At 41.4% G+C, this 22,376-nt stretch overlaps 1 protein-coding gene across 2 annotated transcripts in view; it reads right to left on the bottom strand.

Annotated features, from left to right (window-relative positions):
* Positions 1-1,491: 1,491 nt before the first annotated feature.
* LOC119476717 (MAM domain-containing glycosylphosphatidylinositol anchor protein 2-like) overlaps positions 1,492-22,376 on the bottom strand; it is a 312,808-nt gene continuing 291,923 nt past the window's right edge. For both annotated transcript variants that reach the window (XM_037750166.1, XM_037750167.1), the window contains exons 16-20: positions 20,428-20,583; positions 15,105-15,266; positions 5,543-5,673; positions 4,892-4,988; positions 1,492-3,164 (exon numbers count right to left, since the gene is read on the bottom strand). In XM_037750166.1, the coding sequence (XP_037606094.1) occupies positions 3,076-3,164; positions 4,892-4,988; positions 5,543-5,673; positions 15,105-15,266; positions 20,428-20,583 (635 nt within the window). In that variant the 3' untranslated portion in view covers positions 1,492-3,075. The remainder of the gene's footprint in view (positions 3,165-4,891; positions 4,989-5,542; positions 5,674-15,104; positions 15,267-20,427; positions 20,584-22,376) is intronic.

Genomic DNA, 22,376 nt, shown 5'->3' with positions numbered 1-22,376 from the left:
TTTCCCAACGTTTTCAGTCTTTGTGCTAAGCTAAGCTAAACAGCTTTCAGTAATAAGCTCATTCACCCAAAAAATGTCGAACTATTACTTTAAAATGCTTGACCTCAACACGAAAGTGATGCCAAAAGTGTCCTTTCATTAAATCCAGCTGTAATTTTTGAATAAATCATGTACTATTAGAGGTGTAGCTGCTATTACACGAGTACTGACCGGGTGCTCAGGGTGGTCGTAAAAGGAACAGTTACCAGAATATCTTAAGGAACTCATATCCATACTTAGTAACAGTGACGACTGCATGGGGCACTTTGGCACTTTTCATTACTTACTGTACCACAGGAGGATATAGCAAGTACTGTAGCTAATGGACATTATATCTGAGCTTGTATTTTTGGGAATTGTGTCAAAGTCTGTGTCAAAGTCAGACGAACTTCATGTTCTTGACGTGTCCAAAGCAACCTATGAAAGTCTGAAAGTTCAAATCATCAAAAGCACACAAAAAAACATATGTTTTAGTAAAACATTACATCTAGTTAAGACTGTAAGAAAAGAAGAACTCCCCCCCAGAACTCCATTTACATTCATTATGATCTGGGCCTTAAATAAAAACACAGAAATGAAAGGGGGGAAAAAAAGCAGATAATAGCTGTGTTTATGTCTCTGTAATAACATCATACAGACCATTATGGTATTATAAGGATGCCCTGAAATGCTCATCATTCTGCTCTGTTTTGCTTTAGCATATTTATCTTCTTTACATATATCAGTTTCTTATCACACCTATTGTACACAGCTTTATGCTCACACATGTACATGACCCACTCAGACCAACGCAGGCTTCCACAGAGGAGGCTACATATGCTGAACAACCATAACACCAAATTTACCCAGTCCGCATTCACGAACACTTCATTTAGACTGGGTTCCTTTTAGTGTTCTGGTTGCACAATAAATATGAATGGAACAAGTAAAAAATGATCAGTTCGCTGTTAAACGTGGACGTGGGTCGGAAAGCCCGTGGGAGTAGGTCACGTATGTGCAGAGAAATATAAAATGGATTCTATATGTCGAGACCTTAAAACTGTATGTTGTGCTTCCTGTACTCCAACATAAAACATTTATCATAAACCTTTGAATAGAGCTTCTTTAACATTTACAAGTTATACAGTTACCAAATTGGTTTACTTCTTATGCTTCCATCAGCGTTGATACTTAAGCAATGCAAAGGGAGACAACAAGAAGAGAAAGGAAGTTAAGTCATCTTCAACAGAAAAAATAAGAAACAAGACACAAGTCCTCAAAACATTTGTCATAACCAACGATGAACGGAATTTTTCATTTTCTTGATTTTCTCTTTTTTACAATACATTTTTTTAAAAACCCCGCTGGTTAAGGTTATGGTCTCAGGTAGATCTTCCACAGTCAATCTTCACAGTTTGTGTAAAAGCAGAGAAACATTCTCGCTAGAGTAATAAAATATCATGACTATTATTATGGTCATTATTATCTTTTATTCTCGTATTGTTCCATATAAATGGTGGAGGATAGGGGCGAGGCGGATCGCCCTAATGAAGAGCCTGCAGTCCCCAAAGTTCCTGCTCTCCTCCCTGTACAACGCAATGTTTTATTCAGCAGTTGTTCTTTTGTTAAAAAAATGCTCGCCCGCAGGGAGGGAGAATTATGGGAAGAGAGAGAGTGGGGTATTCATTCGACGAAGTGTCTTTATCCTCCTGTATGATCTTGTCTTTCTGCGAAAAAAAAAAACGATCCAGAGCCTCACTTTCACCGCTGTTTTTATCCAAATTGTTTCCTGGTCAGCTGCCCTCACATTGAACTACGCGTAGGCATAGGCATAGGCTTAGGCGCATGCACACGCACAAACACACACACACACTCGCACGCACACAAACACACACACGACTGTCCCATCAGGAGTTAAATCCGGGTGGAGCACGACCCCCACACTCCCTCTGAACACGCATGCCCTCCCATCAGCACTTGTGGGGCAAAAGAAACATGTAGAAAATAGCCCATCAGAGGAAACTTGAACAGAGATGTGTTCGATGTTGATTAACACCCAGGCTCACGATTCGGTTTGTAATCTGAAGGCACTTTGTTTCATGGCAGAAAGTAAAGTGGCTTCTGTTCCACAGGCGCACCGCCGACTGAATATTCGAGTCAGGGCCTCACTAATCGGACCGTTCTCTACTCTCTGCCTGCTCCTCCTCTCCCTCCACTCTTCCTCCCCTCAACCTCTCCCTCTCATTTCAGCTCCTGAGCTTCAACTTCCCCTCTGCCCTCCAGTCTAGCTCGTCTACACCTGATTCTTCCTGCATTCGCCGTTCTGCCACCATACCGCCGGTTGGCCACTTAGACTCGTGAGCACAGTGTTAATAGATACATAGGCAGCTACAAGGGGGGGTGGGTGGGGTGGGGGGGTAAGCAGACAGAACTAAATGTTGCCAGAGTCCTTGTTTTTTTCTACAGTACAGCACCAAGCAGATAAAGAAATGCCAAGGTGTGACGTGAGGCCGGGCTAGAGTGAAAAACAAGTGTCGGTGATTGGCATCTGGTGCGAGAAAATGAAGATAAAGATACACAGAGAAAGGTCTGATTCCATGTATTCGTAAGCAGGGAAATGTTATTTTCCTCTTGAAAAAGTCAGCAGTGTCTATATTCCGCCGCCCTTCTAAAGATATTTTCATAACTTCATAAAATTGTTCTTGTGCTTTACAAACTCTCCTCCCTCGACGCTTGTGAACTCTTTCGCCAAAGTCCAGGCGTATTCATCACCCACCTGTCTTTGTGCTCGTAAAGACGTCCAGAGTCCCGCACCGAGGAGTGTTATTCTGTAAAAGAGGTCTCTTTTAAAAAATTAGCGCATCTTCTTTATTACTTTTTGTGTGTCACTTTTTTATCACGATTTTTTCTCTCTTTCATTAACTCCGGTCCCTCTGTGGTCTGGCAGGGGACCCCTGCTGCTTTCAGGATGCATGAATCTTTGGTGATTGGATGCCGAGGGTATAGTTCACAGACGGTGGGTCTGAATATTCGCCTCTGAGGTGACGGAGAGAAGGGTCACCTCTGACCTTCCAGGAGGGTCATCACCAAGGTGATGCATAGCAGCCATATATGGGAGGATGTGGACGGAGCCTCGGAGCTGAGATCTACAACGGAAAAAGTAAAAGAAACAGAAAATAATGGTAGATTTGAATTGAAATTGTAGAATTCATTTTATATACCCTAAATAACGCAAACATCCCACCAGACACAAAAAATAAAACACATGGACATTGTAATGAGCCTTTGTGTGTTTGAAGGCACAGACTGTATATAAAGATGGACGACATATGAGCTCCCCAAAAGTGAAGCCAAAACATCCCAATTGCCCCCTGGTGGCTGGCTGCAGTATAGGTCATAAATCCCGCCTCCTCCATGTTAGCAGATGGGACATGGACCAAACAAAAAAGTACACGTAAAATAACTTTTTACCCAAAGATGGTTTCTGCATTTTAGGTAGTTCTTCTCACGCTGTATGTTCAAGTGTTCATTTTTCTGATAAATTTGGTACTAATATTTGATGCTATAAAAACGGGGTGAGACGTCATGATTGACAGCTGTGATTGACAGCTACTCTGAGTGAAGTAGTAGCGCAGCCGGAAGCTCGGAAATTGTACAAGAGATGAGATGTAACTTTAACTTTCCATAACCGTCACGAGTCTGTGTAATAGAACATGTGTCAATTTGATCATAAATGTAGTTATAGAGATATCACAGTTGTTGTGTCTTTCTAGCCAAACAGCTACCATGGTGCTAAAGTAGCAGCTCGGTGGTTCATGCTAGCAAGCTGTGGCCGTGCTCGGCTCGTGATTGGCTCAGGCGGGTGTGTGGGCTCCAGGCCCCCGATCACTGCTGCGCAGACTTTGACTCCAAATGACGTCAAAATCTCAAGACGGCAGCTCCCGTAACCGGTATATTTTGGCTTCACTTTTGTACAGTGGGAGAAAGTGGAGGAATAGTGCGTCATTTTGGGAAATACGCTTATTCATTTGATATCACTCTCACGTATAGAGAGTGGTATCAATCCTCTCATCTAACTCTCGGCAAGACAGCGGATAAATGTATTCCCCAAAATGTCGAACTATTCCTTTATGGCACAACTAGCCTGTATGATCAGATCCTAAAACAGCTACTTTCTTCATCAGTCAAAAGTCATGAGACAGCTCTCATTTTTCCCTCTTACATCCCATAAAGTCATGTAAGATTCATCATTTGAGATTGAAATGCATAAACCTTTGCATTACTGTCCTCAGCTGTACGACCTATAACTCCAAATGAATTAATGTTGTCGCTTTGAATCAGAACGGATCCAAATGAAATATAACTTGAATCTCGCAGTAATGAAAAGAATACATTTTACAGACCGAGATCTCTTTCAGATGTCTGGTTATTTTCCACCAGTGACATGAAAAATGCAAAATAGATTACCCTGATTCATCTATGGTATGTTAAAGGGATGTCTCAGTTTGAGAAGCTTCTGGAAATAATGTTCCTGCCCAGCCCTGAATAACGTGCATGAAATGAAAGGAGCAGTGTTTGTCTGCCTACCGATATCACCTTGTCAACTGCGGGCCATTTTCTGTGTCCCGTTTCCTGTTTTTACCTTCTGTTTGTTCCTGCAGCGCAATTACAGTGCTCCACTCAGCCGGCGTGGCTATCATTCATGTGATTACAACACTGTTTCTATGGCAACCGCGGTTCAGTGCTGGCAACTGTCTAAGATTAGATCCCCTCTCGTAAATCTCAACCTTGTCCAACGAGGTGGAGCGAGAGAACCCGGAGCTCAGATAAGAGGGGATGGAGGAGGAGGAGGCGGAAAGGTGGCGCTACTCACTGGGCGGTGGGTCTCGACACTCCCCTTCCTCCAGCGTGACATCATCGATGGCGATGTCTCCCTCGATGCCCGGTCCTCGGATACCTTCGAGTACCACCTACAGAGAGAGAAAACATGTTTGTCATATTATGTTTTCAGCTTCGATAGACCACAAAAACAAGAAAATTAGAACTGCTGCGAGATAAAATCTTATAGTAAGTACACAGAGTCATTTAGCTATATTGCGCCTTATGAAAAATAACAGCAGGTGGCAAGTGTTCCGTTTCAGTTTTTAATGTTACAAAATGTAAAATTAAGAATGCTTGTGGTGTTGGAGCAGTTAGAAGTGAGAGTGGGAACATAAAAAAGACACAGAAGTGCAGCCGAAACTATAATTACTTTCCACAACTGCAGTCGTAAAAATGATGGAGAATATTGCATTTCTATACTCTACAAAGAGTGGGCGTCCTGATGGCAAAGCGTGAGTGATATTGCTTTCTCGATAGCAAACAATGTCCACTTCTCTGCTTAATATCACAGCTTGTGAAGTGCTACATCAATATGCCGCCCTCGAGGAAACAAATGCCTCAACATACAAACACGAAGAAGAAAACAGAGGGCAACAAGAGGAATGCTGCGGCGTGTTGGATTGATTCAATTATTTGGTCTCACCTGGAATGATGCCGTCGGATGGATGCTTACTTTTGCCTGCTTCCAGCGGTCACCTTGGTTACCGTTTAGCGACCACACGGGACCCTCGGAGGCCGTTTGGCCTCTCTGTTTTAGGAGGGCGTTTAGTGTTCCTGCATTAGGGAGAGAGACAGTAACGCATAACATGTCAGCGCACACAAACATGAGTCCAATAAATGTTTTAACATCTTGCAACACTGTACTGTCAGTGGTTTCCAACCTCCAGGCAGTGGACCCATAGTGGGTCATGGATTCTATGCTACTGGGCCCAAGCTGTTCTCATACACCTTTCATAGCTATACCTACAAAAAAAGAAATGCACTGTAATTCGTATATATCCCACAAAATCAATTCGTATGTAGTGTGTTCGTATGAAGTATAAAGAGCGACAAACGCTGTGCAGGGAGGAGGTCGGGTTGGATGGGAGGGTCAAAAAACACCAGACTTTCTCCCAGGAGACCAGCGTTCTGTGTCCCGTGTGAAACCAGAAGTCAATGTTGATTTATTTATCGCATAACCTCCGTACTTAAAGTGGCAGTAGGTAGTATATTTTTGTCATCATTAGGCAAAAATTTCATAATAACCTTTCAGCATATTGTAATTCAAGTGTTCTGAGAGATAACTAGACTTCTGTACCTCCTCATGGCTCTGTTTTCAGGCTTTAAAAAATCTATCCGTGACAGGAGACTTTGGCCAATCACAGGTCATTTCAGAGAGAACTTTTCTATTGGCTGTGCTCCGGCTGGTGGGCGGTGCTTGGTTTTTCCTCAACTGGTCTCAACATGGCTGCTGGGTCACAAACTTTCTAATTTTACAGCTCAACAGTACACTTCAAGATGTTTCTGAAAACATTTTATGTGAGAAATAGGCATTACAGGAACAGAATAATGATTCATATTTGATCAGCGCTGCCTAGTTTGACTGTTTGATTGGAGTTTGCAAGTGATTGACAGCTGCTCAGAGACGACAAGGCTCCAGCTCGGCTCTGATTGGTTGCTTTCCTCCGGTCTGTGAAATCTTGCAGATGCCATTAGGAGCACCGGAGGACACCGGAGGACTCATGCACTACTGTCAGGATATAGTGATCGTTTGATAAAAATAACTTTTTTAATCATATTTGCTCCAATTCTACCCACTGCTGCTTTAAGTTACAGTGTTATTTGAACCCAAACCATGATCTTTTCCTAAACTTAACTAAGTAGTTTTATTTTTGAAAAGAGTGGAGCGGATATTAACAGGTGTGTCACATGTTGATGGACATTCGTAAGAAAACGCATGAAAAATGAGTAATAACTTTTCATAAGATATCATACGAACCGTTGTATGACGATACGTTGTTGGGTCGTGTGAAAACAATATATATTGGTAAAAAAGCTCAATAATAATTCAATAATTGTGCATGTTACAACAGTATAGGCTATTTTTGTTTGTCTGTCCTACATTTTCCCTCATTCCTCCCTGTTGATATGATATGCTGATATGTAACTAAAGTAGGTCATCAGAACTCAAGGTAACCAGTTTGTCACCACCAACTTTGCATGAAATCTGTGTGAGAACGCCACCTAAGTGTAGCAGACAGGTTTATCTGAATTTTCTTAATTTAATAAGAAACCATAATGAAATACAGACCAAATAAAATGTCTGTTTACTTTTGTTTTTATTCTCACCCACGTCCTCTCTTTTCTTTCCGTCTCTCCCACTCTGTCATTACTCAACTCATATCAAAGTTTATTTGTATTGTGAGAGAATAAATAGAGACATTATCAGTATAAAAAATATATATAAAAACAGACTGCGGTGCCAAAAACCCCTGATCTCACCAATCCATCTAGTTTATGACTGAGCACAGAATGACTTATGACAGAATAATGAGATTTCCATAATCCAAAAAAAGACCCACATAGAAAAAAATGTGAATTTCACCAGCTACTTATCTTGGAAATAATAAATCTCTCGGTTCAGATGTGTTGTGTGTCAAACCACAAAAACCGCAGCCATAATTATTTCAATCAAACCTTAATGATATTAAAAAGATTACATTTTGATTTGACTCTATATAAAAATAAATTGAATTGAACTGAATTGAATTCTGCATTGGCTTCACTTTTCAGACCCTGGAGTTGTCCTCTGGTTCAGACAAACCTTGCAGTGACATCAAGATGGACTATTTACTGGAAAAAAACGGAGAACAAATTCTAAAAAAGGAATCTTTCCGAAATAGTTATGTTCAAAACAATATGGCACTTTATGGGGACTTTTTCATATCAATTGAACATCCTACATCTAAAGAATTTTAAAGTACTGTAAAACCAAAAGTTTGAAACAATGCATCTGTCCTTTTTTGGAGTAATTTTATACTTCTATAACTGAGCTACCACACAACCACCCAGACTGGAGGACTCCATTGTGAATTCCAGTATAAAATTGCAAGTGAAATTGGATGTGGACTTTTAAGCTTAATATTCACACCCGTCTCCTGCATTTCAAATGTATATATTCCTCTGCATTTGAAGCAGAGCCAAGCGGTAGCAAAGGTTAAACGCAGGTCACGTGAATTGATACATTTATTAAGTTGTGATTCTGCAAGCGATGATAAATTATTCTCTAGCTCCTATTAATCCAAATTAATTATCACTAATGGGCAGTGTGTGATGAGAATTTTTGGTGGAGTGTAAATATGCTCCCTGTAGAGAGAACAGTTCCTAATTCATCATTAGTTTCAAACTCAGTCCAGCTTCCCTTTTTTCATCTTTTGACGAAAGCTGCACAGGAGAAACCCGTGGATGTCACTGTCGAAACCAACTCTGCATTTGAAAAATGCAATTTGACGGTTCCATTTTAACTGAATTCATATATAACGCAGAAGTACTGGGTCTTATTGAGACAGAATAGACTATATAGCAGGTCTGAATTGAAGACTCCCCTCAGTGAGACCCCTTGTATGGCCCTGGGCTTTGATATAAAACTGTCAGATGATGACACCGAGTGCAACCGCTTTACCCTCCGCTCCAAACCAACCGATTGTGTTAGTTTTTCTATACGCCATGCAGGAAGACAGAGAAAGAGAGAGAGAGAGAGAGAGTGAGAGAGAGAGAGAGCAGTATCCTTCAGCAGTGGGCCAGCAGAGCAGCATCCAAAGACCCAAATCAGGTTAGCATTGACACCATAGCGGAGCACAGCAGGACCCCCGCTCTGAAGTCAAGTGAATTTCACAAGTATGGAAAGCAGCACCACTGCATCGACACAACTGGCTAGCAAAAAAAAAACAGCAGCGTCTACGATGGCAACCTTTCTTTTTGATGCATCTTTGCCTCGGCGAGGTGCCTCATTACTGTGAGGAAAGCCACGCTGTACGTCCCTGTTCATATTCTCTCATCAGCAGTGTATACTGTACGGTACGCTTTCCTCCAACGACAGCACAATCTCCAATGAGAGATGAGCTCCTGTACAGAACATGACCCGCGGTTTCATCTCCCGTTGAAGTGTTTAGGATGTAGGAGGATTCTTGCTGAGCTGGCTGGCTTACATTTTCTTTGAACTCATTGCGATGTAGGTGGTAATGTCAGTGTCATCACATCCTGAGCAAAAGCATGTGCTGTATATTCTTTGGAATACCTTTTTTTTTTTTTTTTAAAAGGAGTACTACCTGTGGCAGACACTTGTGAAATTTAAAGAAGATCTGAGAAGAGAAAGATGCCAGTCGGGTGAAAAGTGAGAAATAGCTCCGGGAAATTTTCAATTATGTAGTGAGAACGAGAGAGAGAGAGAGGAGGGGGATTGAGGTGCAGTACCACCCTCCTTGCTAATGAAAGGATGACTCCATTGCTTCTCAGAAGGTCAGGCTTAAAACAGACTTGCTTGGTGTGCTTTTGCTGGAGACTTAATCCTATAAACAAATGCGACACGGGCTCCAAAGGCAAACTTTGATGTGCGGTTCAGTAATTAAGTGTGACCTTGTCGCAGGTATCCCCCCGCTAGCAAACTACGGAGGAGTTTCTTTGAGCCTGTGCCACTGTTCTCATCAGCGTGTGGGCGAAAGTCCTTATCGACGGGTTCTGGCCGTCAGCGCTGCCGTGCCACAACTTGACTGTGACTCACCTCCACAGCACAGTCCCAAAGAGCATCAAACTCGCAGCATCTCAAGACGGAGCGGTGCCATGTCTGATGGCTTTGTGACTCACGTATCTAAATATGAAAAAGCCTTCAACTATTTAAAACAACACTTCTCTGCAATAAGAGAACACACACACACGCAGTGTATGTACATACATTATTTGGCCCATTTGTCACTTCTCTGGGTAGCAAATATAACAAACCAACATTCCTAAGCTCTGGGGGCGAATTTCTCTCACGGCCGGGGAGGCAGAATACTAAATGGAGCGTAGCCATGGAGGATCTGAGCTGGGTTTCAAGTCCTTGACATTTAGCCCATTCATCATAACACGCCACAGTCTGGGCATGGGCTTCACCACAGACGGGGAGGGCAGGGAAGAGAGGGTCTGGCTGGCGATCAATTTGAGCAAATTGGAAATGTCACGGCCTACTCAACCTCGGCAGGGAGCCGGAGGAGCTCTCATCTCCCTGCTGAGTCGCCCTCCAACACCTCTATCCTTATATTCTCTCCACCTCCCCTGCCTCCACCTCTCCAGATGTTTGGTCCGGCCCCCCCACCTGGACACTTCCACTCGGCCTTTCCACTGAGGACAGCTGAAAAGTAGCCTGGCTTCATTTCAGACCATATGGAGTCCTGCTGTCATATCAGTGTTAAAATTAAAGCTGGGGTACGCAATTTATTTTAGAAGTATTTTTTTGTTATATTTGTGGAAATTCTGTTTACATCCCGACAGCAATTAATAAATCAAATGCTCTGACCAAAAAACTAAAAAAATCTGGTATCCGTGGCTGTCGCAGGGCTGTAATAAGCCCGTCCAATCATTTCATTCGGCCTGCAGGAAATGATTTGATGGCCTACCTACCTACCTACCTACCTACCTACCTACCTACCCGCATACCTCTGAACACTCTTCGCTTCCACAAGGCTAGGCAGACAAAATTTCCCACTAACATACTAGCTTGACAGCTGTGAGTATTAACAATAGTAATGTTCATTTTCTTGCATATGAATGAGACATGAGGCAGTTGGAAATGGTTAACAACAATGCCCTGGGCTCCTCTCCCCAATACTTGATGGCTTAATACTATTAAAAATCACAAATACACGAAACACTGACATAAACATCAATGACTAATAACATATATCAGGAGCCTGGACTTAAAAGAGTCAATGGTGGGGGCAGCTCTGATAGGGAGGGGGATGCTGTTCCACAGTCTAGAGGCTGCAACAGTAAAGGTGCAGTCACCCCAGAGCTTAAAGGTGCTATATGCGGGATTGGGAGTATTTCTATTGCCTCCATACGGCTCTCAACATGGCGATGGCTGAGCCAGCGTCTCGTAGCTAACAGCGTTAACAGTGAAAACAAAGGCAACAGTGCTGACAGAGCTAACAGTGTTAATGTGGGGGGAACCGGAGGGTGAGTGCTACGCTTCCGCGACGACGCCATTGGTCGTGACGGTGTCATCAGCTATAACTGCCATATGAGAGCAGTGCAGAGCAGTGGCTGTAAGCTAGCCAGTGGGGCACTCTCACATGCATGAACGTGCACTAAAAGCACGTGCGGCCAGCCCAACTATGTCAACATGGCAAGGAGAAGCTTGGATTACAACACACACAGAGGGAGATAAACTTCGTATAGAGAAACTTTACCATATTCAGAGCATTAAAAGAGCAGCAAACAACTATTTGCTATGTAAAGATATAGAGTAGTAATGTCTACCTGAGCAGAGGATGAAGTCACTCTCCCTCTGTGTGTGTTGTAATCCAAGATTTTTTCACATAGCCGGGCTGGCGGCACGTGCCTTTAAGTGCATGTGAGCGTGCCCCACTGGCCAGCTCACGGCCGCTGCTCTGCACTGCTCTCATACGGCGTTTACAGCTGATAACGGATGGATGTTTTGATTACCCATAATAATCCGTTGAAAGTATTCACAGTGACATTTGTGGATTACACTGAATAAGCAGGAGCGCTCACTGGGTGGAGGTTAGCGGTCAAATTTGTTGAAAATAACTGTGATGCTGCATAAAAATGCTCACTAATAAAATAATAAAATTCCACAACACTTATTTAGTCCGCAGTTCACCTCCAACTATAAATATAAAAAAAGCTTTTTACTCAATAGAGCCATCTGTGAGCCTGTTTATATTATTATTGCAAATAAGAGTCATTTAACAAACTTCAAAGGGAAATAAAATGGTTGGAATGACACAAGATTCACAAAAGAAAATATGGCTTATAAGAGATATACAAGCCAGTGTACTGAAAAAGAGAGAAAGAAGAAGAGAGAGAGCTGAGAGGGTTGGAGAGCAGCAGGTCCAGCAGAAGCTCAGAGCGGAGCAGGTGGAGGGTGGAGATGGCGCTGATACCTCCGCTGTCTCACTAGAATACTGAGGTAAACGCAGCCAAATGCTCGCTGTAAACATCTTCTCAAAAGAGAGACGAGTGCAGTCGCCAGCCTGTAGTGATTTCACAGTTTATTGAACATCAACTTTAATGAGCTCCAAACCGCAACTCGCTGTCCCTTCTTTGAGCTCATTCACTATCACAGCTCTCTTTTTCTACCTTCACTTTGTTTGTTATCTATTTTGTTTATCCTTTTATTTGTTTTTTGTTGACAAAATATTTTTAGAGAAGTAGTATTTTTAGATATTTTTATAGTGCACTCTCTTTTTGTGTCACTGTCACTGTCATTTCCTTATTAAAGGCCCTGAAAACACATTTTATCGCTACTTACTAAGAGTGATGAGGTCCCACATGAACACGGATAATCTGCCAAGGTCTCAAGAGTTTTGGTTATTTTACATGAAAGATTTCTGCATTTTTTTGTTTGTGCTTTTCTCACTGGTGGGAGTGGGTGGGCCAAAGTTGGGAGAAGGTGATATTGTGTGCCTCCAGGCACCGAACAGGATTTGAATCAGAATCTGATGACAGTTATTGGGGTTGTTTGGTCACTGTCAATCAAATATGATCAAACCACACCAAGACAGTCCTGATCAAACACATTAGCTGATGTTTTGAGTGTTTATCTCTTAATAAATAATATTTAAGGATGTTTTTCTTTTCAAAACTTTTTTCTCAATTAGTCATGAATATTTAATGTCATTGGGAGAAACTTCAGATTTGAAAACTTTGGCAAGTCCTACTTGTACGATGCAAAAAGACACACTGTATGCCTGTCACTGTGCGTGTCAGCTTCAAATGCCACCCAAACTGTGCTTCAAGGCTGTTGTGCTTATGTCCACACTTGTTTTGCATGTGAACGGATCACCGAGAATGGCTTGACGGATGCCATAGATGTTTTTTACCACTGCCAAAAACTATAGTCACTGGACTTTTTTAAGGTGCAAATGTCAAAGGTGACGGTCCATAACACAGGACAGTTGAGTTCGCTAAGAGAGGTGCCCCTTGTAGATACAAATGAGTGACATCTGGTGGCCTTAACAAGAAATAGCCAGTTGAAAATATGATTCAATGACACACAATGTCGCAGCGACCTAACGCACATCTGTTGATGACTGGAAAAGCATGATTACAACTGTGAAGGCCAGTGTGGGAGCTGCATTGGTTTGAGAGGCATTCAAGTGGCTTAATGGGGACAGATTGTTCTCATTTTCAGGTCCATACTTGTATTTTGGGTCTCTACTATGTTAACATGCTTCAGTGTTAAAAAAAACACATCATTTTTCTCATACTGTCTGTCTGAATATACCTGTATTCACCCTCTGTTTTAGCGTCCTCTCTCTTTTAGCCCCCCTCCCGAAAAAGCCCAGTCTGCTCTGATTGGCTTATGAGAAAAATATGGTTCACCTTTGCAAAGGTAGTTCTGAAGTTGTGGGCGGTATATTCTAATGAGCCTGCAAGTGACATAGGAAGGGGAGCCAAATCTGAATGACTTGTTGAAACACGTTTTCTGATGTAGGCAACCCACAAAAAAACTGACTGGGTTGTCTTATTTCACAGTTTGTGGGTTGGTAAACACTCCAGATACCCAAATGTATGTGCACGAAGACTGAAGAAGATACTGAGTTTTATATGATATGTCCCCTTTAAATTGGGTCCATCAATATCATACCAGAGTTTCTAAACCTTTGGGTCGCCTGAAAGGCTGAGTGGGTTGTGGAAGATTTATGAGACACATATTAAATAGGTTTTAATTCAGAATTCCTATATGATAAATTTGTAGCTCCCTCCATTGTGGTGAAAATAGGACAAGTGACGGGCCAGCCAAATTTGAGAAACCTTCTTTATAAACACTTTAGATTTACTTTTTTGCTATTATCGTAAATGCTTTCCGCAGTGGCGCACAACATCAGCTTGTCATCTAACAAACTGCTCTCATACCTTAACAGCATCGAGCCCCCATGATACCGAGACGACCCTGCAACCCCACCCAGCGGTGCCCCTCACCTGCCTTATAAACCCGTGCAGTAGCTAATGATACGGGGTGAAGCCGAGACAGAGAAATCACCAATGGAGGCCGTCGACAAAGTATAAGCCTGCTGTTTTTGTGCTAGAGATCCAATCTTTCTCACCACTCCCAAATGGACAAACACAAAAACAGCATGCACTCAGAGTAGGAGTGCTTGCGAATCGGCTGATTGGGTCCCCAGTGAAGGAAACCTAAGAGTCAGACGAAAGCCACAGATGGCTCCTTCAGTCGCTCTGCCATCTTCAAATGGGCCATACAAGGTTGTTATCTACATTCAGAGAGGAATATAAGAGCTAATGCCCAGGATTTGTGTACACACCTTTGAAGGGGCTTGTTGCAAAAATGAGATATCCTTTGCTTGAAACATCTGACAGCTGCACTTAGAAAATTTTAGCATGAAAGCACAAAACTCCCCGCCGCACCTGCCACGGGGACAAACTCTCTGGAAATGACTGAGATTCTGTAGCTTACAGGAAAAAGTGCCGCCATTCTCCCTTTTTCTTTTCCTCAGTGAGTGTTCCTGTCTCACAAACAACCATTTGTTGACAAAAAAAAGTAAAAACACGGACTGAAATTTCAAGAATCTCATCTCTCAATTTATGTTTCAAAGCCTGTGTGATGTCCCACAGATGCTTGAAGATGGACTTTTTTTTTTTTTGGCAAATTTGCTGTGTTGTTTCCTCTGACTGTTATTTAGTTCTGCATAGATAAGAATGCATTTCCTTCATTTAGCAGTGAATTGCCAAAGCAATTTAAGTTTCACTTTAAGTTGCTTTTGGTGCTTAAGCACCCAAAAGCACAGAACAGTGACAGATTCTTTAAAGAATGAGTGTAATTATCCTTTCCTTCATCAGTTTCCAAGAACCACTGAGCAATGAATGTAAATTAAGACAATCTTTTCAGCAGTGGATAGACTCAATGGCAGATTAAACACAAGAGCAACACAGACGTTTGTTATACAGACTGGGGACAATGAAGCATTTGATTTAAAGTATCTTACCTATGTGTTTTCCATACATGTGGTAGAAGAAGCCAAAGCAGTAGGCAGGTGGGTTGGTGATACCGTAAGGGTTTTTAGGTGCTACGTTGAAAAACGGACTTATGAGCCGTGCTTGGTCCCCTTCCTTCCGCGGTCTTGATGTCTCAATGTACATGTAGAAACCTTGAAACACATAAAAACACATATAAGACATACAGTGCATACGTTCCAGCAACTTCTGTAAGTCTGAGAATCATACAAGGCAAACCATGGCCTAAACAAAGAAACCTTCAGTGTACTTCAGTGTTGATGCGTTTTTTAGGGCTGTCAAAGGTAACGTGAACCATGTCATACTAGCTTGTCACGAAGGAGTCTAAATAACGCTCCAAAGTTACGCTAAATTTGGGCGGGGAAAAAACTGGCATGGCCATTTTCAAAGGGTTCCCTTGACCTCTGATCTCAAGATATGTAAATGAAAATGGGTTCTATGGGTACCCACGAGTCTCCCCTTTACAGACATGCCCACTTTATGATAATCACATGCAGTTTGGTGGCAAGTCATAGTCAAGTCAGCACACTGACAGCTGTTGTTGCCTGTTGGGCTGCAGTTTGCAATGTTATGATTTGAGCATATTTTTTTCATGCTAAATGCAGTACCTGTGACGGTTTCTGGACAATATTTGTTGTTCTTTAGTGTTGTTAATTAATTTCCAATAATTAATATATGCATACGTTTGCATATCATCATAATGCAACTAACTGCAATTAAATATTTTAATCGATTGACAGCCCTAGCGTTTTTATGAAGGAAGCGCCATGTCATACATAGTGACACCCTGCAATAGAATGAATATTAATATATATATATATTCAGGGTGCAGTCACCTTCGGTTTTACCTCCAAATAAAGTGGTTTAGATAATCTGGCTAAAGTATATATATATATATATATATATAGTAGGCTACTGCAAGTAAGATTTTCTTATAAATATGTTAATATACAAAACCTAAAACATAACAAACTGCCATGTACTTTGTCCGGGAGAGCAACATTTAAAGGATAATTCTAGTTTATCACAACTTATTTTGTAGTTTTGGTCATCATTTAACTCAGTGTTGATAACATTATACTCACAAAGTCAAGGAAAACAAGCACTCAGATGATTATACGGGTTGTAAATAAGTTGCAAACACTTTAGCCAGATTATCTAAACCACTTTATTTGGAGGTAAAACCGAAGGTGACTGCACCCTGAATTGGTAATAATCCATCATTACACACAAACACACACACACAACTGTGTGCACACAGTTTAAACAAAGGTTAAATAGACAGTTTGGGTTTTTCAGCTGCCTTTGCTTTCTCTTCCAAATAAGTCTGGCTAACAGGGTGTTTTTTTTAATAACTTGATTGTTGGACGTCGGATGTTTCTTGCCCCGTTGACACATTCCCAGATCTTAGTTATTATTACCTTTAAGACGAATATATGGAGTTTTTTATGTAGTACGGTATATAGAGTATATCATCTGAAGATGCCTTGTGGATATCCTCAGGACAAAGTCATTTTTGCCTCGCTGTGAAACTGCACTAACAGTTGATGTACCCTTTGAAAAATATGAGAGCTTTTGTCAGGCAGTGCTCAGACTCCCACAACGACTTTCTGACTGCCTACTGATACACCAGCAAATCATTTGTCACTGTAAACACTAGGAAAAAGTGAGGCATCCTTGGTCACGCTCAGTTGCTTTTTTTCAGCCGGTCTGTGATATCATGATGGAAACGAAACCTTCCATATCGGAGATAAGGGCCGGGGCAGGCCTTTCTACGACGGACAGTTCTCCTTTTACTAATAGCAATAACCAAGGGCGCATCGAGACGATAACAATGGGGTTACATTTATGCTCCCTCGGTCTGACAGTCGTGGACGGCAGCGGTGACGGCAGCGAGTCAAACAGCCCTCTGATTTTGTCTGAGCCACATGATCTGAAGCCAATCTCTGCAACAGGCACAGGGACGGGTAGCTAGCCCCTCCAGCCAAAACCGAATGGAATATCTCCCTCAGTTGAATCTCATATCAGATAATTACACGCAAAAGAGGAATGGGGCTGGTAATGAAATGCTGGACATTTTGAAACCATTAGGTGATTAAAACCAATGCATTATTTACTGCTTCAGCTGCTGCTGATGCCAGAGCACCATAATAGGCACTTATATTCCACCACAGATACCTTCCATCAGCGGATTCATGTAAAATCCTCCGACAGATTCCTGCAAATCCAATTATTTAAATTCTTTATTTATTAAGTTCTTGAATATTGAATACCTGCGCATGTAACGAACAATTTGAATATTAAATTCTCTGCAGATTTCTCTGGTTGAGGTACCCATGGAAACAGCAAACGGAGACTCAGTTACAAGATTATCTTGAACATGAATGATCAAGGCTGCTCATTGTTAGATTGTGCTGCATCAAGCAATTGAAGACACAATTAGAAGTACAGCTGAAATCATCTATTATGCAGTTGCATCTTTGTTTGCATATATTGTATAGAAGGTACAACAATTTAGCAATAACAGATGATAATGCCACTGTTTGTCGGTGCACTGTGGGGATTCATGTATTCATGCATGGATTACATAAGAAATAACAGAGTGGTGACCATTTAAATGAGTGCATTCAACCAACATTGTTTCCAATCCAATGAGCAGGTGCAATGTTTTCAGAGTCACACTGACAGCTGGCAAAAATAATCGCTTACACATACACCAACTGTTTTTTTCCCTATTTGTGCAGAATTGCATTCACAATATGATTGTTCAGCTATAGTATATAGATAAATCCCCAGCTGAGAAATTCAATTGAGTAACTTGCTCACTGGTTAGTGAATGCTAAGGTTGTTGTATCTGTCTATATATATATATATACATATATATATATACTGTATATATATATATATATATATATATATATTAGGGCTGTAAAAGTTAATGCGATAATAACGCGTTAACGCAAAATCGTTTCGATGCCACTTATTTCTTTAACACATTAACGCAACTTGCAATTTTTGGGTTGTAGCGTGTAGGTTGTACCATGTCATACTAGCTTGTTGTGAAGGAGGTTAAATAACGCTCCAAAAGTTACGCTAAATGTTGACAGGGAAAAACTGGAATGGCCATTTTCAAAGGGGTCCCTTGACGTCTGACCTCAAGATATGTGAATGAAAATGGGTTCTATGGGTACCCACGAGTCTCCCCTTTACAGACATGCCCACTTTATGATAATCACATGCAGTTTGGGGCAAGTCGTAGTCAAGTCAGCACACTGACACACTGACAGCTGTTATGATTTGAGTATATTCTTTATGCTGAATGCAGTACCTTTGAGGGTTTCTGGACAATATTTGTCATTGTTTTGTGTTGGTAATTGATTTCCAATAATAGATATATACATATATTTGCATAAAGCAAGCAGATTTGCCAACTCCCATGTTGATAAGAGTATTCGATACTTGACAAATCTCCCTTTATGGTACATTTTGAACAGATAAAAAATGTGTGATTAATCGTGATTAAATATTTTAATCGATTGACAGCCCTAATATATATAAATATGTGTATATATATATATATATATATATATACACCCTGCCAGCACGAGCCATGAAGAGCGATTCAGTTCAGCATCCTCTCATCATTTTGCTGAGGATTAAAACTGAGTATCCACCCCCCGTCTATCAACAGTTAAAACCTCACTCCCCCTCCCGACCAGATACTTAGTCGCTGTGTCAGCCTCAAAAAAAAGAAGTGAGATGACCCTCCATCTGTAGCTGATATCGATCATTCACGCTATGACAGATATGTTGCAAATATGCCCAATTTGCTAATTGGGTGTTGAGTTTAATTGAATTATACATGGTATCTAAATAAACTTGAGTTTCACTTTCACACTTCTCTTCTTCTGTCCACACCAGCGCTCTCGCTCTCTCTCTCTCTCTCTCTCTCTCCTCCTGATGCTGTCGATGGTTCAGACACGCTCATCATAACAGTACTGTCGAAAAAAGACTGATCTAACAATGCGATCAACTAACTTTTGAAGTAGACTTAAACAGACGGACCTATTTTTAACTTATTTTATGGATTTATTTTCTACTTTGACAACACATCCAGACTGGATGCTTTCTTTTGTTAAAGCCCCTCTGGAGTAATAAAACTTGATTTTATTGTCACTTCACTTGGATGTTTGTGCAGTACGTGCACAGTTTGTTTTCACATCTGCTGACGGGGGAAAGTTTTTCCGAGCTCACCTTAAATCTCTGCAGTTTACAGTGTGGTGTGGAAACTTTAGTGCACATACACATAGATTCTTGACTTTTTTAACGAGGGCAGACACTGTGGACGACCCATATCAGATAGGAACTGTTATGTTTTAAACATAGACTGTATATAAGAAGTGGACGTAGTCACTGTGACGTCACACATTTGTTTGTGGACTGCCGTTTTGAAGCCTTGAGTTCGGCATTTTGGCTGTCGCCATCTTTTTTTTTTTTTGCTGTCACCATGTTGTGTTTTTGCAACCAGAAGTGACACGAGAGGGTTGAGCCAAGAACAACCGAACTGATGAAGACATTGTCAGGCAACCAAAATAGTTAGAATTATTTTTCATGAAGTGAATACACACTATGAAAGGGTTAAAGTTGTAAGAAGAAACTCACAAGGTAGCCAAGCCCTAAAGCATCCCCTGCTTTATGGTCTATCTGACTCTAAATGGGACCATAATTTACTAAATGAACATTATGCTGTATTGAAGAAGACTTGAAACTAGAGATTGAGACCATAAACTCTTTACTTTACTAAGGTAATAAATCAAGTGAGAAGTAGGCTCATTTTCTCATAGACTTCTATACAATCAGACTTCTTTTTGCAACCAGAGGAGTCGCCCCCTGCTGGCTATTAGGAAGAATGCAAGTTTAACGCACTTAAACACACTGGCTTCACTTTTCAGACCCGGAGGTAGCCCATTGGTTTTAAAACACAGTCTGTAGAGGATCTTTTAAAGTAGACTCAGTCTGGTCAGACCACCTCCCCACCCCTCCTACTTTACCAGCTTGTATTATTTTTAAACATTATGTTTCTAATTAGGTAGTAAGCTAGTTAACTGAGCATGCTAACGTTTGATTTTAACATTAGAGCAGATAAACACACTGTTTAATCCATTCCTTACACTTTTGTTCTGTGTTCTTGGTTTTTGAAAGTCACCCTGCAAAGCATTGCTTTTACTACAGCTAAGCTATGATTGGACAATCGCTGTTTTGGGGAGGGGTTTAGTGACTTATAAAACTACTTACCCTGCTTGGAACCACTGCGGTCACCACTGGGCCCGGTGTTGGGCGTATACTTGGTATCGCGGGTAGCAGCGCTGTGCCGCGTCCAATCAAAATCATCATTCTTGTCCTGGGTGAACATGCAGATGGGCTCCTCCTCAAAGCTGCAGTGGAACTCTCCTGGTGAGCGACAGAGCAGAGCCGGCCCCTTACATTCACATCATTATAAAAGAATGGGAAGTTATACACTGCCTCGTAGGTACAGTATGTGTGCAGTGTGACATCTACTGTATATTCATGAGACTTATGAGTGTGTGTCTCAGGGGGATATATATATAACAGCAAAGTCCTAATTACACCATAAAATCTGTTGAGCAGGATTTCTAAATTAAGATGTGACCTCGCGCTGACTGTAGTGAAGACGTCAGTGAGTGTGTTGTTTTTTTTCCCCCCTGACAACGAGAGAAAGTCTCTGCAGAGACACTGCTGCACCCTGAACACATCCAATGGCAGTGTGTGTGTGTGTGTGTTTCAGAACTGGTTGTTAGATGCTATAACATGACGGCCGGCACTCCCTAAAAACTTGGTATTTCAAACGGATCAGGGCGTGGTTTTGCAGGACGTAGTAGTGCACACTTCGGCGAGCTCTTTGACCGTCTCTCAACCTTCAGCTCCACGAGATACGTTAGTTTTGTACAAATAATGTAGATTACTACTTTTAATTTGCACTATCCAGTCATGCTAACATTAGAATGAATTTCCAATCGGCGAGTGAGTGTATGAGAGTTGGGTATGTGTGTGTGTGTCTGTGTGAGTCAAGTAAAATCACAGTGTGATTGGACAGTAATGCTCTTCGCTCTTTGGATTAACGTTTTATAGATCTATTCCTGGATGCCTTCGTCTTTATTTTCCAGTAACGTTATTAATTTTTTATGATGGTCAATTTGAGAATTTATCAGCAGTCAGGTAAAAGTAATTTGAAAATCTGCAGCGTAATCTAGTCGTGGTTGCAGCCGTGCCAGCAGTAACGTTACACGGAGCAAAAATCTCTAAGTGTTTCCTTGTAAATCGATGATCACAAAACAATTAAACAAAATCATCTGTTCGAAGCTACAATTAGGCGTGATATATCCTGTAGGGTTAAACCTGCAGAACATTTTTGGCATCATTGGGTAAAAATTTCATAATTACCTTTCAGCATATTGTAATTAAAGTGTTCTGAGAGAAAACTAGACTTCTGCACCTCCTCATGGCTCTGTTTTCAGGCTTTAAAAAATCTAGCCTGTGACGGGAGACTTTGGCCAATCACAGGTCATTTCAGAGAGAGAGAGCGTTCCTATTGGCTTTTCAATCAACGGAGGCAGCTGTCAATCACTCGCAAACTCCGATCAAACGGTCAAACAAGGCAGCGCTGATCAAATATGAATCAATATTCTGTTACTGTAATGCCTATTTCTCACGTAAATGTTTTCAGAAACATCTTGTAGTGTACTGTTTAGCTGTAAAATGAGAAGGTTTTGCTCCGGCTGGTGGGAGTGGCTTGGTATTTCCTCAACTGATCTCAACTTGGCTGCCGGGTCATAAACGAGTGATTGACGGTTGCTCAGAGACGGCAGGCTTCAGCTCAGCTCTGATTGGTTGTTTCCTCCGGTCTGTGAAATCTATCAGATGCCATTATAGGAGCACCGGAGGACACAGAGGCACATCATTTTTTTCAGATTTCACTACTGTCATACTACTGACATATAGTGACCGTTTTATAAAAATACCTTTTTTTAATCATATTTACTCCAATTCTAACCACTATTGCTTTAATCTCTGGGTTAAGGCAAAGGTTAGGTTAATAAACTACTTTTTAGGTTACGGTTTAGCTAGCATATCCAAAAAGTGACGAGACAGCCCAATGTGAGCCGGTGAGAACGCAAACAACACTCTGTGTGACGCAGGAAGTCAAGCACCGCCCCAGGGTGAAA

This window comes from Sebastes umbrosus, chromosome 18, assembly GCF_015220745.1.
Source record: "Sebastes umbrosus isolate fSebUmb1 chromosome 18, fSebUmb1.pri, whole genome shotgun sequence".
Lineage (NCBI taxonomy): Eukaryota > Metazoa > Chordata > Actinopteri > Perciformes > Sebastidae > Sebastes > Sebastes umbrosus.
This window is presented reverse-complemented; position numbering and strand designations above follow the sequence as displayed.